The sequence below is a fragment of the Brachyistius frenatus genome, unplaced genomic scaffold, assembly GCF_029030835.1.
Source record: "Brachyistius frenatus isolate BFR_SWC_R1_liver_20210118 unplaced genomic scaffold, ASM2903083v1 Contig_144, whole genome shotgun sequence".
NCBI lineage: Eukaryota > Metazoa > Chordata > Actinopteri > Embiotocidae > Brachyistius > Brachyistius frenatus.
Window position 1 is genome coordinate 146122 of NW_027210743.1, and position 16453 is coordinate 162574.

Here is a 16453-nt window from a genome sequence, read left to right on the forward strand (position 1 = left end):
GATTATTTTCAGTGCAAGCAGGTCTCTCTCGCTCTCTCTCTCTCTCTCTCTCTCTCTCGCACACACACACACACACACACACACACACACACACACACACACACACACACACACACACACACACACACACACACACACACACACACACACACGGCCAAGCTTGGCTGCATCAAAGAGTGGTACTTCTTTGACTAGGCTCCAAGCACATAGACGTGCTGCTCCTAGCGTCGGCACCTTGCAAGCACAGCAGTCACCTTCCAACCTCTGCGACTCTCCCCCGCTCCTCTCGCTCAGTCGCAGTTATTCAGCAGGACGGAGGGGACCGCTGTCCGTCCTCTTCGCGCCGACTACAGCATCTAAGGACCCCCCCCCCCCCACCTCCCTCTTTTAGAGACTGGAGCTTTCGCATTCGCTACCCGCAAAGAGAGTCTATGCTCCACAAGAGCAACGCGGCTGGTCGCTTTACCGAGCCAGAGAGGGCTGCTGTGCGTCCTGGTGATGAGGCTGGTGGCGCACAGCCGAGACAGCATTAAAGGAATCCCTCTGTGTCTGAAGAAACCGCCCCAGTAAAGGACAAGAACGGAGGGGGAGAGCTGCAGGAACTGGTGTCGGCTGGGACGCTATCATTTCGACAAGAATGCATCTCTTCAGTGCCATGTTCCTACTTGTGATGTTAGCTGTCATGCCTGCTGAGGTACGGACGCTTGCAACCTATTAATGAGCATTGCTTAAAAGTTCCTAAGGCATTGTTAACCGCTTGTGTATGGATTCTCAAGAATGTGAAATTTAAGTGGGAACCGACGCCTTCATCAGAAATGTATGGCATTGTAAAAGAGGGGAAATATTATGTAAAGTCAGTGCAAAGACCTGGTGCAGTATTAAATAGGCATAGTGCTATTGTTCAGAAGCTATCTCCATTCAATATGTAATCTGGTGTACTACTAAAGCAACAGCAGCGTAGGTATAAAGTTCAGGCACAATAGTAAGCAGAGCTGTTTTGACAGTAAATCCACTTGAACACGGTTTACTTGAGCTCCCGCACATTTTAAGACATACATCTTGATGTAATTTCTAGTTGTGTTGTGGACATTGTCTCAAAGAGGGGAAAGTCATTTGATATAAAGTAGCGTTTTCTCTTGACAGAAGGCTATGTTTAATTGCTTTGTGGGCGCTCTGATGCCTTCGATGCCCCCCGGAGGTCGTTGTTTACGGATCTTCGTATCTACCTCTAACATCACTGACAGAGAGGGTCCAGGGGGGGGGGGCTCCCCGAGAATCACTGTAACTGATGGCACCGATCAGGCTGAAAGGACCAGACAACTGTGTCCGATTTGTGGCTGTGAATAGAAGCTATGAGTAATTAGTATGGCGTACCAGACCAGCGCCAACAAATGGTTGTATAGATGGTTGTGGAGATGTGTGTCTGCGCGTGTGGCGCGTGCTTAATGTGCACGACACTCGAGAGAAGCCGTGTCCGTTCGGGACGAATGACAAGCTTTGATGTGACAGTTGTAAATTGAAGCGAAGGACAGTCAATTATTTGACCCAGAAAAGCTTTCAGTCAAGGCAGGAGCATTTTAACTTGCATGGGGTTCAGCTGGTCAGCATACTGCACAGGTAGTGTTGAGCACAACTGACGGATTGGAAAGTGTCAGGTGTGCAGCTGAAGCAGATCCAAAGTGCCTGTTATGCAAGTTTGCATCAAATAGGTAATGATCTGTGTTGGACTGCGCCGTTTCTCACCTATAGTTCTATGCAGCAGTATATTCAGGTCCATGTGCGGCGCCCTGTGACGCCTTCGGTTAAAACCAGTAGTCTGAGTCAATTTAGCACCTCAAACAGCGCCTCCTCGTACGTTGACGGTGAGTATCACCGTTTGGCAAAGGCCACAGACAGGCCGCAGGGCCCTACAAATACAGCTCTAAAAATAAAATCCTTAACGTAGATAAACAAACGGAACAGCTTAAGTAATATTAGAGATGAGTAGCAGTATCACATTGAGTCTCTGTCATGCAATTTTTCTTCTGGGATGGTTCCAGTGGATTATGACACTTTAACCTCTGAAACCTGTAAACAATGCAGTTTGTTACAGTGAATGCCTTTTTTTGTTGTTGTTGTTGTTGTTGTTGTTGTTGCCTGGTGGACTTTTCACACCAAGCACAACCACTGCCTGCATCTATATCACGATATTGAATCAAATCATTTGTGGTGTATTGTTGCAATTGTATCAGGCTGAGTAATAATTTGTTATGCATTTACAAATGTTTTGTAACATGTAAACGGTAAAGGCCATATGTTGCTGCCTAAATACACTGTGATTACACACTGCGGTTAACCTTTAAATGGAGTCGAGGCTACAGTGTGTTTTCGCTCTGCAGGAGGTGCGTTGATGAACAGGTTGTACTGTACACCTGTGCGTCGGGTTCAAAGTATAGCACGTACAGCACAGATGGCAGAAGAGGAAAACATACTGATTCCATTCTGAGTGGGATGAAACAACGTGCGGAGTTTTTTAGGCTCTAATTTAACAACTATACTGAACACATGGCCAGCCACATGAACCAGTGTAAATGTAATCAGTCAAAATTCCCATATGCTTGATAATGTTTTTAACCACAACTTCAAATAAACGGACATTTGATAAAAGCTAACTTAATAACAAATTTGAACACTTCAAGCAAAATAGTAAATTACACAACTTGTGTCTCCTGACACAGCACCATGGATGCATTTCAGTAAATGAAGAGGAATAAATGTCTGTGAAACACTTGCGGATTTGACACTGAAAATGTAGCCGATGATATACTATCATATCTCAAGCCCTTCTCATACAGTAATTGGCCTTGGGGGACAATTTGTTGTAAGTGTTTACATTAAATATTGAAAGGTCTGAAAGAAAATATGACACCACCCGTCCCTCTACAATTGCGCTGCAAACATAAAGAATTGATGACTTCTTGCATATCTGCTGCAATGAGGGTACACACTCTACCAGCAGAGTTGAGATATCCACATATTTTCAGTCACAGCGTCAGCGCAGGCCTTTATGAAATATTTAGTGGGCTTTAATTAGACAGATGCACTTGTTCGTTCACTGCATGTGTTTGTTAAGTACCCATAAAGCCCAGGGGTCCTTAGTGCCTCTGATACAGATGAGCACCTGCTTGACCTTGCCACAGATGTCTTGCTATGGTGTGCACATGAAGCTGTGCATGACAGGATATCCTGACACGAGTGTGTGTCTGTGTGTGCATTTGTACGTAATGCATTTACTACACATCTATATACTATATGATAAATGACACCTACATGATACTTTGCTGGCTTCAACTTTAACAAGGTATGGAGGGAGATGTATTGCATCAGATTAAACTTGGAATTAGAAGATGTTTATTTACTTTATGTCAACGAGGCCTTAATTGTGATTAATTATAATTATAAACTATGAGGAAATCAGATATTTATTGTTGTTCAACGCAGATAAAAAAAAAAAGACCACAAGAAAATTTTCTCTGAATATAAACAAATATCATTTCTTTGTCAAAGCCAAGAATTTAAGAACATAATCAAGACACATGCTCATGTTTGCAGATCGTAAAAATGCGTTTAGTAATATTTCTGCCCAACAACCCGGTTTAAAAAACATGCTGAAGCCTGACTGAAACTTGCGGTAACATCTTTCAAAGGGCAAATTTCTTTATTTTGTTTTCTGTAGCTACATAATTTCTGTTTAAGCTGCAAGACTAAATAGATTGTTTCGTGTACTCGAAAGATTCATGCTAAAGTTTAGGGGCGGAAAAAAATAATTTTGGTTTGGTCCCATTGGAGCAAAGCGAGTGCCAGAGGTTTGCCGTTATTGGTTTAAGATGTCTGGCCCTGAAGACTCCCAACATCAGTGTGGTTTAGAATGATAGAAATGAACAATCGGTTTGTTGTTTTTCCTGTTCAAACACCAAGTGCAGTGGGGGAGAAAACCTAATTGTCGCCATTCTCAAAGAGGCAGACAGAACCTTGTGTAAGCGATTGGCTTGATTTTTCTGTGATTAACTTGATCCCTTCTCTCACCAGGGATCATGAAAAATAATCAGTTCGAACAGACTATTTAGGACCTTGTTAAATTGTGTTTCCTCATTCTAGATTTGTGCAAAGATTGTGGCAGAAAGTCGCTTTGCCATGGTCGATTTATAGCTAAAAGGCGAGCTCTGCAAAGGAAGGAGCATTTGTAAATCATATAGCTGTTTAAAACATCATTTGGCACACATGTTTAGTTTATTTACATTGAGGTAATTATACGGTAGTTTAGTACTGTAATATAAGTGTCACTGAAACTAGACGGTTTTATTGACACAAATGCAACAGCAGCTATAATGAGAAGACTTTCTTGGTTATTTGTCAGAATTATGAACAAGCCTGACATAACATTAGGTCAGACTCTACACAAACAAACAGCCAAAGTGATGTATAGCAGGAAGCTGACCTGAGGATAGAGTTTTCTACAGTGTATCCACATGTGAGGACAATGAGGACAGACCTTTGCTAAACCAGAGTCAGGCAGGACAAACAGCTGGTTTGGCTAATGTCCAATTGAGACAGCTTTAAACAGTGCACCACCCTGGCAGTGACCCTTTGGCAAGAACAAAAAAAAAATCTCTTTTCCTGGTGCCAGTCCAATGAGAGCAAAGCAGCATGATCACAACAAAAGCCCTTCCCCAGATATGAGTGATCACGCCACTTGTGGTAAATTTCTGTCCTTGTCTCCATGCCAAAAAACAATTACACAGCAATCTGACCAAAACATTGCATGTCAAACCGTGTAAAAAGAAATATATATATATATATATAAAAACATATTCCCTCTGCCATCATTATCAGTGAGCTAACCTGTTAAAAGTTTACACAAATAGTGAGGAATGACACAGTCTAGCTTGATGACAGTTCACAGAAGAGCAGAGATGCAAATCTACAGGAGAAAGGACACTCCAGTAGGTAGCAGGCTGGACAGAGTGTGCTCTGCCAAGCAGCAGCCTAACCTCCACCTAGAGAATTAAACAAATGAAAAGCTTCAGGAGCCAGGGTGTAAATCTGGCAGCAAGAGCCACAGACACACAACTGTTACAATCACCTTGCTATGCTGGACAGTTCCAGTGCCTGTCTGAATTGTGAACATTGCATGACCACACAAGCCCATGTAATTAGAAGGTCAAGCTGCAACAGAGACATATCTTGAAATCTGTTACGAGGACGTAACACCGTCTGTACGTAGTTCAAACAGCATTCATTCTCTCAATTAATAAAGTACACATTTTCCTAATATATTACAATATGATGTAAGCTTAGTGTAATTTGCATTTCTACCTTGGCCTGTTGAATAAGAAACCTCACACTGACCTACATAACCTAATTTCTTTGTTGCCGTCAATCAGTAACAATCACGTCTTGCACTGTGTGGGTGAATAAGTGAGCAGGCAGGGTTAGATTAGCCACTCTGCCTGCATCCAACTTCATGCTCTCCCCCATCAGTATACAAAGGTGCTGCTTCACAATCAGACACAGATAATGAGGTTGCATTATGTTTGATTCAGTGCTGCTCGGAGAGATTGAATAGTATGTGCTTGTGTCATGACTGATTAGGGTAGAGCTTGAATTAGTGCACGATAATGATAGCACATTGTGTGAGTCAGCCACTGTAGAGAGATTTGTTTTATAAAAGAGATACCGCCTGAGAAAGGAGGCTGAAGCACAGAGAGCTATTGAGCCTTTGTGCCGTCCGCTGTTCCCTCCCTCATCTTAATGTTTGATGTGCTTTCATGTAGCGTGCTGCTCCATCATCAGAGGCGTTTGTATGTTTGGGCGCGTTTGTAGGGACTAATAATCTCTACACACACACACACACACACACACACACACACACACACACACACACACACACACACACACACACACACACACACACACACACACACACACACACACACACACACACACACACACACACACACACAGCGACCGTGGGGACCCAACTCCCATCTGTGAACACAAAAGATTGTATTTTTGGAGTAAGACTTAAGGTTTTAAGGTTAAGGTTGACAAGTTGACAGTTTGGGCAATTGTGAAACGTGTTGTTTGTGGTTAGGAATTAGTGAGAGTCAATACTGTTCGATGGCACAGTGGGCTTTTTTAGGAGATGGAGGATTGTGTGCCTGGTTGGGTTATTGATGACGATATTTTTTGCAGGCAGTGGTCTGCGTGGTAACTGGTTAACGGATGCAACGGCAAGTAGCGAAGCATGTGAGGTCAGTGGGATGACTCTCAGTAACTTTTTCCATATACAGTATATACATATGCAAACACGAATGACCTTCCTGCTTGAACAAAGACAACATAAGAACTGTTCGCTAATCTCACTACATACATTGCATACATTTACAGAATAAGATACGAGTGGTTTGTGCAACAGTCAGTTTTTCATAGCAACCCTTCCTTGCACTGTGGGCCAAATGTCATATTAATTTACAACCCTAACCACATCCCTCAGATGTTGTCTGTTTCTTGATTTTTTTTTTTAAGCTCTGCAATTATACAATAATTGGATCTATTCAATTGTCATCCACACGAGGCATTTCTTGTTGGAAACCCTGAATATTCTTCAAATATCTCAAAGATAGGTAATACTCTCGCTTCAACCTGGAATGGCCAGAATGAAATAGAAGATTATGGTAACCTTGGTATTTAGTTTATGTTTTAAATGACCACTTACTCATTCCCAGCCACAGACTGACCACCACCATTCGTGCTGCAGGCTTATGTGGGCTCTACATGACCTCTATTGCTGTTTTCTGTCTTGCTGAAAACCCAGCGGCCTGCTGTCCTAAAATGACCATCCGCCGTCCCATTGACCGAGCTGTCTGACTCCAGGGCAGGTTATAATCGCCATTAGGAAGGTCTTTAAGGTCTTTGGGGACCGAGTCCTAAATACAGTTCTTCAAGCCCTCTCATTTGTACAGACATGGTTAACCTGGCAGCTAACCAGCAGCCAGCTGTACACTCGGGGACTGATTACTTTTTTTTTTATTCATGCAGGAGGAAATGAAAGTAGATTTACACGTGTCATCTTTTGAGCGTGCACGTCCCCTTTTTGACCCTTATTTTCTCTTCCAGACACTTTTACAATGTCTGACTAATGCACAAATTATTTCTCAAAATATGCTGGTTGCTAATATAATGCATAGGATGTTATTTGTATGTTTGCTGTCAACAGTGTATGGAGGGATCAGCTTGACTGGTGGGATGAATATCATCCCTATATCGCATTCTCTCCTCCACTTTCTCTCTTTCCTTCTGTGTGAGTGTGCTGGAGGGTGCAGGACTCCCAGAGGTTTATGTCTGTGACTCTAAGCAAGAGTGACATTTCCCTGACAACACCCAGAACAGGCACACACATGCACGTCGGCGTGCACTCTTTCTTTCACACACACACACACACACACACACACACACACACACACACACACACACACACACACACACACACACACACACACACACACACACACACACACACACACACACACACACACACACATTGTTTTTGTCTCCCACCCTTTCTCTCCAGCTCCCCTTTACTCTCTGGTTCACAAACATGTCAGCGATGGGATCCACACCAGACAAAGAGCTTTGCAACGCATGGAATCGATTCTAACAAACATGGCTAAAGCTATTAAGGCTGCTGTAGTGTACTGTGTGACTGACAGATGCCAATTAGAGCACAGACATGCTTGATCATCTGGTCAATGCTGGACACACTGCCACCAATAATAAGGGTAACAACATACATTACCCTTTAAACTGCCACCGTGGAACTCACTCTGTGTTGTTTTTTTGGTGTGTGTGTGTGGATGCCCATCCACTCTTTTTTTTTTTTGCTTTGCAGTAGGCACCTTCTGACCAGTTTTCTCTACGACCTTGCTTTCCCCTGCTCGATGAATCTTTTATGAGCCTGGCAATGTGGGTTTCTGTGTAGAAGATTGGAATATAAATATGGCTGTTACGCCTAGAGCTCCTCTTCCCGCTCTGATACAAAAGCTTTCATAAGACTGAGCAGATTGGGCGAGCTGCTACTTGAGCGGTGCTCTTCACATCTTTTCACTTTTATCGGAGGAAACACATCAGAGAGTGTGATGCATTCTCAAACACCAGACATAGATTTTGTTTCCACCTGCTCATTCACATGGCTGGACAACGTTCCGCACCCCCTAGGAAATCGTGTTTCCTTGAAAAGCAGTTCGGTTTTCATGTCAGATTCTCCCTCGGAGATTCTGTGCAGCTTCGTTTTTCCCTTTGAAAGCCCTAGTTAATTGCTGACATTCACGTTATGGAGTTGAGAGCAGTAGCAGCCAATTGACAGTGAATGAGAAGCAATAAACAAGAGACAGAGTAAATCTTGGTTAAAATGCTCACACTGTACTCTGCTCCTTTCTCTCTTACTACCGCAGCTATTGCTCTCCTTTTATCTCTTCTGCACTTTGTGTCCCTCTCCTTCTACTTCACATGATCCTTGCTACCTCCGTTCCACAGAATCGTCGCCTCAACGCCACGTGTGAGTGTGACAGCATTGCCTCCCATGATGAAAGCTAACTCAATTGCGGGGCATTTATTTTGGGGTGGAATGAAGGATGAGCGCTATGCAGCACAGTGGAAGCGGAAGCAGAAGGCGAGAGGAACCGTTTAATCGATGTGTTTTCCGCGTGGCACTGTCACAACCACTCAGTAGGACCATTGATGAGGGAGGCTTTCTCTGACTGCGCCAAGACTTAAAGGCTCCAGTCAGAGAGGCGTGGGAGCCCAGCAGCCACCAGACACTGCTGCATATCAAGCAGGCTGGCGGAGCTGCTCTCTGCAGCCCCACGGTGAGCAAGGTAGAGAGGTCCTTTGATAGAGACACTACATGCACGAGAGGGGAGATAACAAGACGCTCCAGTGGAAGGAACACCAGCTTGAATTACATTTATGCCGCCTGATTCTAAACCCCTGGGATTTCTCCAAGTCTATAAAACACACATGACACAGTAGTGTGTAATACTGGCTGTGAATACAAAATCTGGATGTAGGAGTCACAACTGAAGACTGCCCTATGCAGCTAATTGGAGAATCAGAATAAAATGGAATGATACTGTATGTGCAACATTGATGACATATCTTGAAATGAGGTTAATCTGGCTTTGATGGATTACACAAGATTGGAGAAAAATCATGTAACTCACAGACTTTGGCATTAATTTTTCATAAACCCTAGGGCTCTGATTTAGATCAGCATATTAGTTGAAAGGAACTTTTCTTAAAGTAAGTCCTGTATCCGGCACTTCCATGAAACCATTGCTACTTTTGTCCTTTTGATTATCAACACTTTGGAGTATACAGACAAGAATGGTTTTCTTTTCACCTTCTTTTTCAGTATTCTTCAGCTTTAGAAGCACAAAGACATTTTGTAAAAAGACTAAACGTATTTATTCTACTCTAAAGAAAGCATCCTTTCACCCTTGGTGATACTCTTGGCAATGGGCATGCATGCTGCATCCAAATGCTGTTAATGCTACAGCGTGTGTAGGAACAAAAACAGCTACAAAAAGTGTTGCATTCTAATAAAAAGGGTTTATGTATTACAAAAAGAGAGAGCAGATAGTATATATTAAGCATTTAATCACACACACACACACACACACACACACACACACACACACACACACACACACACACACACACACACACACACACACACACACACACACACACACACACACTGTAGCCAGATGCAGTGAAGTGAAGATGCTGTGGTGATCAGGGTTGGTGGGCAGCGTCAGTCCAAAGTGAGAGGATGTGAACTGGGTTTGAATTAGTGCCCAGTGGAGTAGCTGAGCAGGGCAGCATGGTTGGGAAGTGTGTGTGTGTGTGTGTGTGTGTGTGTGTGTGTGTGTGTGTGTGTGTGTGTGTGTGTGTGTGTGTGTGTGTGTGTGTGTGTGTGTGTGTGTGTGTGTGTGTGTGTGTGTGTGTGTGTGTGTGTGTGTGTGTGTGTGTGTGTGTGAAAGAGAGAAAGAGAGAGAGAGAAATAAAAGAAAGGATAAAGACAAAGCAGAGTTGCTGGAAATGAAAACTGGAGATTGCGGGGCAGGGATAGAGGGAGAAACAGTCAGAGTCGGAGAGCTTTCCGACTGTGCCTGTGGGGTTATTATCCTTCCCATCCTCACCAAAGGGAGAATAATAATTAGAGGCCTATCACTCTGTCACTGCTGTGATTCTGTTACCCTCACTGGCAATGACACTCCTTGCAGATTGTCTTTAATTAGCTCTACATCGCTTAATCAATACGGCCACAACCATGACAAAACAAAGGCATGTGCATCCTGTCGCTTGGAAAAGAGAGACGCAGGAAGCAACAGGAAGAAAGGATGAGTGTTGACAGGCAAGATGTGAGAAGAAAATGATGTAGAGTGGCATTTCTGTGGGTTGGGGGGAACGTCATGCTCTGATAAAAACATGCTCTCATGATGATTAGAGTCTAGACTTGTTTATCTACTATCGAGTTTGTGTGCTTGCGGATGAGTAGCGAGATATATACGGCTGCATCTTGTTGCATAACAAGGTGAGAAAAGCAGGAGGTTTGAAGTCCTGGCTGTGCGTCAGGCAACCAAGATGTCAAACTATGCCACGGGTTGTAATGCAGCGATCCTTGTTATATTTTTCAGCAGCGTAGCTGAGTGCTACAGCCACACTAATGGTGATGTGATGAATAGGTATTCAGGAGAGGTCTCTCTTTATGCCTTAGTGCCTCGGGCTACTGGCCCTCTCAGGCCCGGCTCTCCTCTCTTACTCTTCTCAGCGAGAATAACAGCTTACAATGAGCTGGTGCGGAGATCTTCAGGGAGGAGTACTCCTCACTTGTCAGGCACATTTTTCTACTTGGCATGCTCTGGATCGATATCTGCAGCTGCCATGCTTAAATCTGTGTTGATCTTATCCAAACAGCCCGGAACAAGACTATTAAACGTGAACGACGGGACTCATTCCAAACTTAAACCAACCGATTTGTGCCTGTGAGTAATATTAGATATTTTGGGGGGAATTACACTGTGAAAAAAGTGTATGTGGATAATCTGTTGATTCAGGGAAGTGCCATTAAATGGAGAATATCAACATGGAAATTTGAAAATCACATTATTCTGGACTAAGAGACAAGTGTCCTCCTTATAAGCCTTTCATTTTCGAATTAAGACAAACACAGAGTTGTTGTGCAGATGTGGGCACAGGCACGGGTGTCATTAAAATTTAAATTAATGATTTAATCTGTGGGTGGCAGAAACGGTTCCAGAATGCTTGTTACCCTCTCAAACTCATTATTACAGGGTATTTCTGTCATTCTAATCTCCCATGCTTAGAGGTTGGATCTTATTTACAATCCATTCTTGTCCATTTTACCCGTGGCAATCAGGCAATAATCAACAATGATTTGTCCCGGGAGAAATGAGCAACAGAGTTTAAGTCGTAAAGACAGCCAATGAAAATACTTATGGTAACGATTAGCAAAGGAAAGGCCTCCTGAAGGGGAAAATCATCTTCCATCCCTCCATGTGCTGCATGGAATATTAATGCAAGGGATGGCCTTTCTGGTATCATATCTGGGCTCAGACATGCACTCACAAATATCATCTTTAAGCTCCATAGATGTGCGTTGTGTTCACTGTGAAGGGCATGATGCACATCTTGCGTCAACTGGAATTCTTCAGACAAATCCACGCAGCTACTATTTGTGTTTGTAAAACCCACACGTAAACTCACACATTCAAAGCACACCAATCCTGGGATGTGGTTTGTATTTTGGGATGAGAACTGAATTGAAACATGTCACCACATCCACCATACAGTTTATGTGCACCTTAGCCGCTGAACATTACGTCTGTTGCTGAGAGATCCGGCCCGATGATTCATTGCAGCCCCGTGTGGTGTACAGTAGCACACGACTCTATGGCCACTCTTTACTATTAGGGTCTCTCCACCTACCTCCCACCAGCTCCTTCCCACTCGCTTAACTCGCACGATACTTCTCATCTCACACTCAGCTAACTCCACAGAATATTGCCCCTTCATAATATCCATACAAGCCTCTCATTTCCTCTCGCTATCCTCATTTTCACCAGTTTGTTGATATTTTCCTGTCTGTTTGTTTGTATAATCAGTGAACGGATCAGTGGCTCCTCATTTTGACAATGCAGCAGAGACTTTGCAGATTATACGGCTGGAAACGACGGGGTGTTGGGGGAAGGTACGACAACACAGCTAATACAAGGCTGTTTATTTAAACTAATAATCTTTCTTCTTTCCTTCACTACCAGCAAGGCAAAAACTCCATAAAAGCACACAATGACAGGGTAATGTGTGTATCTACAAGTTTCTCCCAACCCTTTTGCCCATAACTCCATGTGGCTCTAAATGTAATATTCAGTTAGGGGCTGTTTTGGGATTTCTCTCCACTGCACACTGTGCCTGTGTTGTACTAATAATGTCTCCCTAATTAAATGTTACAGCTTCTGTGAGCATTAATGACCTGAAGACAGAGGATACAAATGGGGGCTTCAGTAGGAGCTCTGACAAAGAGGCTGGACACAATACTGCAGGCTGGTTCTGTGCCTTCATTACTAATATACAGTACATAGTTGATGGGTTCTGGTCATTGTTTGCTCCTGCCCATGTCAAGCACAGAACCTTATGCAACTGTAATTGGCTGCTGCAAACTCTTGGTAAAGCAGACTGTAATTGGCAGGATCTCACCACATCTCTCCAGTCCTGTTAGTTTCGCTGTAGCAGACGTGGCAGAAAACAGACAAGATGTAAATTCATCATGTCTGGGAGTTTCAAATACATCATCCACCCTTTTCCCCTTTTTTTTTTTTTTTCCACTTTCTCTCGCTGTATCACTCTCTGCCCTTCATAAGCATCACATTCTCCTTTCTAACCTTTTTGTCCATCTCTTGTGTGATTCTTTGGCTTATTGTCCTCTTGTGTAACCTATCACAGTGATTAGCCAATCATGGCAATACCTTCACTCTGACTGTGACATTTGTAAACAATGACTCAGACAGAGGACCAAATGAGAAAATACACACTCTTTGTCCACTGGCTGTCTCTTTAGTCCTCAAACAAGGCATTAGGTACTAAAAACAGCTCTTAGCTCCCCTGCAAATATAAATAAATACATCATTAACAAAACAAAGCACTGTGATAGTATAGAAATAAGACAATGGAATGGCACTCAATTCAAGCAGTGCAGGAGGAGATTTTCAAATGCTCTCAGCAGCAAACAGTACAAATCCTGTATAAAGGCCTACTTCAGGCTTGTAAATTTCAGCACGTCGATTAGTTGTGTTTTTTCAGTTGTGCTGTCTAAAACTGAGCCGCTGTTTGAGGGGAAAATGAGGTTGCCAGCGCTCAGTGGAAGACAAGTTACCATCTGGGTGAAAAAAAACTCAATTATTCTGGATGATAGTGACAAGGCCAGCACCACAAGTTCAGTGAAGGGCGTTTTGAAGAGGCGAGTAGCCATGGGGGGGCAGGCTCAATTAGCAGGCTTTCTCTGAGCCTCGGCTACCTTTCTGCTGGGAAGAAGACTTCCAATTTGCTGTCAGTAATTACTCAATTTACAAGAATAACTTTCCCTATGTAACAGAGAGAATGTTTGATTAGCTGGGTGGGAGAAAAAGGTCAACATTGGATCCAGAGAAGGGTAGGTTTGTGGGACATTGGTAATCAGGTCATGGAGCCAGAAAATGATCATGGTAATTGCGCGTGTGAATGCATATCTGTATCCATCTGTATCTGTGTGAGTACCTCATATTTGCCTCAGAAAGGGCTGCAGTGAGTCGTATTCAGCTGGTGCTGCTGGCATAAGAGGGGGCAGAACATAGAGGCATACTGCGCTGCAGAATGCATGGCAGCTGATTGCAGCATGTAGTACTTGTCTATTTCTTTGATCAAGGCTTTTCTGTGGCAAGCCCGAAAGCAAAATGTGGCGCACTGCTCGTATCTGATTGAGCTATCACAGATTCAACCATATACAGTTTATCATACCAAATACCCTACAAATAATACTGTATAAGCCCCCATAGTGTATTGAGATTGTAATCAAGGAAGCAATCAGGAACAATCAATCCTTCCATGAATAAAATTTGAATGCGTGTCCCAGCAATTTATTCAGGAACCTGCTCAATACTCAGTACTGAACTAGGATTTTTGCCATGCCATGTCTGTTTGGTCATAGAAAATATTGGATGGTAAATATTTTTGTAATTAAGCCTCTAAAATGACAAAAAATGAGGTTGAGCATCTGATAGATTTCAGGGTAAAACGTTGAATTGTGTAATTTTACCATCTTGCATAATGGCCATAGATTATATATTTAAAAAAAATTGACATAGTTCCAGGTCTGAACGTGAAGCCACTGTTGAAGTGACTTTAAATGCAATACCACTGAGGGCCACAAAACTCCAATTCAAATTCTCTCTGGGTTCTGACGATCCATCTGACAAAAAAAAAAAAAAAATCAAATTTAATTTGATATAGGGCCTCAAAAAGCAGTATATTTGGGGGCATGTCTGGTTTGACTGGGATGCCTGGGGTGCAGTCAGGTTTCTGCTATAGGTGGGTGGGCGCAGAGTTACTGCTACTCTCCAACTCTTTCAAATGTGGTCACTTCTGGCCTCAATAAAACAAAATGGCGAAGGCTGGAATGCCAAACCAGTAAATGCCATCATGGTGGACTGCAGCTTGGTAATGGTGCAATTTCAAAGCAACGTTAGCTGAGGTTTTAATATCTATTCCGTGAGGATAATATTCTTTTAAAATCTTGGTCTGGTATGAGGTCCTGCTGCCTTATATATTATGAATGTGTCTTCTTGTCCTCAGTTGCGGGTTGATTAGATGGGCTTTACAGGCTATACAGTAAGTACAGTCTATGGACTCACCACAGGGTATTGTATGTGTATTACTGTCAATACAGCCAGGCAGACGCACTTACTCCATTGATTTTCTTTATCACACGTTTCCACTAGAAGGACAGGTTTTCACCTGTTAACAGCCATTATTGGAGTTTTTAGGCTAAGCCTCGGGCAATGATGCTGTTTTGTTCCCTGCTTTGGTTTCATATGGTGACCAAGGTACTATTACATGCATGACACAGCTCAACCAGGTCTCTCACACAACACTGTGGCAACCACCATTAGAGGGTATTGTGGACATTTCACAGCTCAGTGGAGAGAGAGAGTTGCTCATGTAAGTGGACACAAATATAGAGAAGCACTGACACGCACACACAAAAAACTATGCATGCACATGTGGACACAAACACACAGAAAAAAAACACATTTTAACACAGAAGCTTTAGATGCATGCACACACACCATGTAGCAACGGTTATTTTATTGTCTGTAGGAGAGTCTAGTGACTAACCTTCTAAAGTTGTGCTGATGCAAGCTGAACATAAAAGGTTATAGACTCCCATGTCAGGTCTTAATACTAGGTACATATATCATGTCCTAATACACCGTCGATCACTTCTGTGGTCAGAGTGCGACAGACGTCCCACTTTATTTGTGGTGATTGCTCACTGCTTGAATTATTGAACGTATTCATCTGAATAGGGTGTGTTCTTTATGCAGGCACGGGTCGATGCGTGTGTAGTCCTCCTGTGGTCTCTGTCACTACCATAAAATGCAAAACCCCAGATGAGTCTCCTTAATCAAAGGCCCACAGGAGCCATTAATAGATTAAACACTACATGTTGAAAACACACCACTGTGTCTGCTGGGCTGGACCTTGGGGTACAGCCTATTTATACCATTTAAATAGTTACCATGGTAATGAGGTCACACTTTGTTTGAGCTGATTTTGATTTTGATACATTTAGAAGGCAGTTGGCCTCCATGTCCATCAGCTAATTAATGAATTATGACTCAGAAAAATAGCCAGTATTCTTAGAGCCAGATGACTCCAGCATGTTTTTGAGCTCAGGCGGGGGCTCAGCTTCTGTGCAACCTCGCTGCCTCCGTCATAACAGTTCTGCATTATTATGAAGGAGGTCTGTGTAATTAGCTGAGGTGTAATTCGGTCCTCTATTTTCGCTGTGAATCTGGAGCTGGCTGTGTGTTCGTGCTCTGTGACAATGTGGCTAGTGCTTGGCGCTTGCTGCTCCCCAGTATCGTTATCTCACCTAGCGCTTGTCAGAATGGCCTCTGGGCTTCGTAGCGCTCTACTGCCATCCATGGGTGTGTACAAATTCTGCCATTTCTGCAGTTGGTGGGCATTTTCACCATTTGAACTGATTAAAAATGCCCTTTACAGAGCACACCCACAGGCTAAGAGCAGAGTGGATTTTTTTTTTTATTTTATTTTTTTTAATGTTTATGATAGA

General features: G+C 43.1%; 1 protein-coding gene across 1 annotated transcript in view; it reads left to right on the forward strand.

Moving 5' to 3' along the window:
- Positions 1-225: 225 nt before the first annotated feature.
- The window catches only part of olfm2a (olfactomedin 2a), a 43288-nt gene continuing 27060 nt past the window's right edge, over positions 226-16453 (forward strand). Inside the window, exon 1 of the mRNA XM_069715514.1 lies at positions 226-694. Coding sequence (XP_069571615.1) covers positions 638-694 — 57 coding nt within the window. The 5' untranslated portion in view covers positions 226-637. The remainder of the gene's footprint in view (positions 695-16453) is intronic.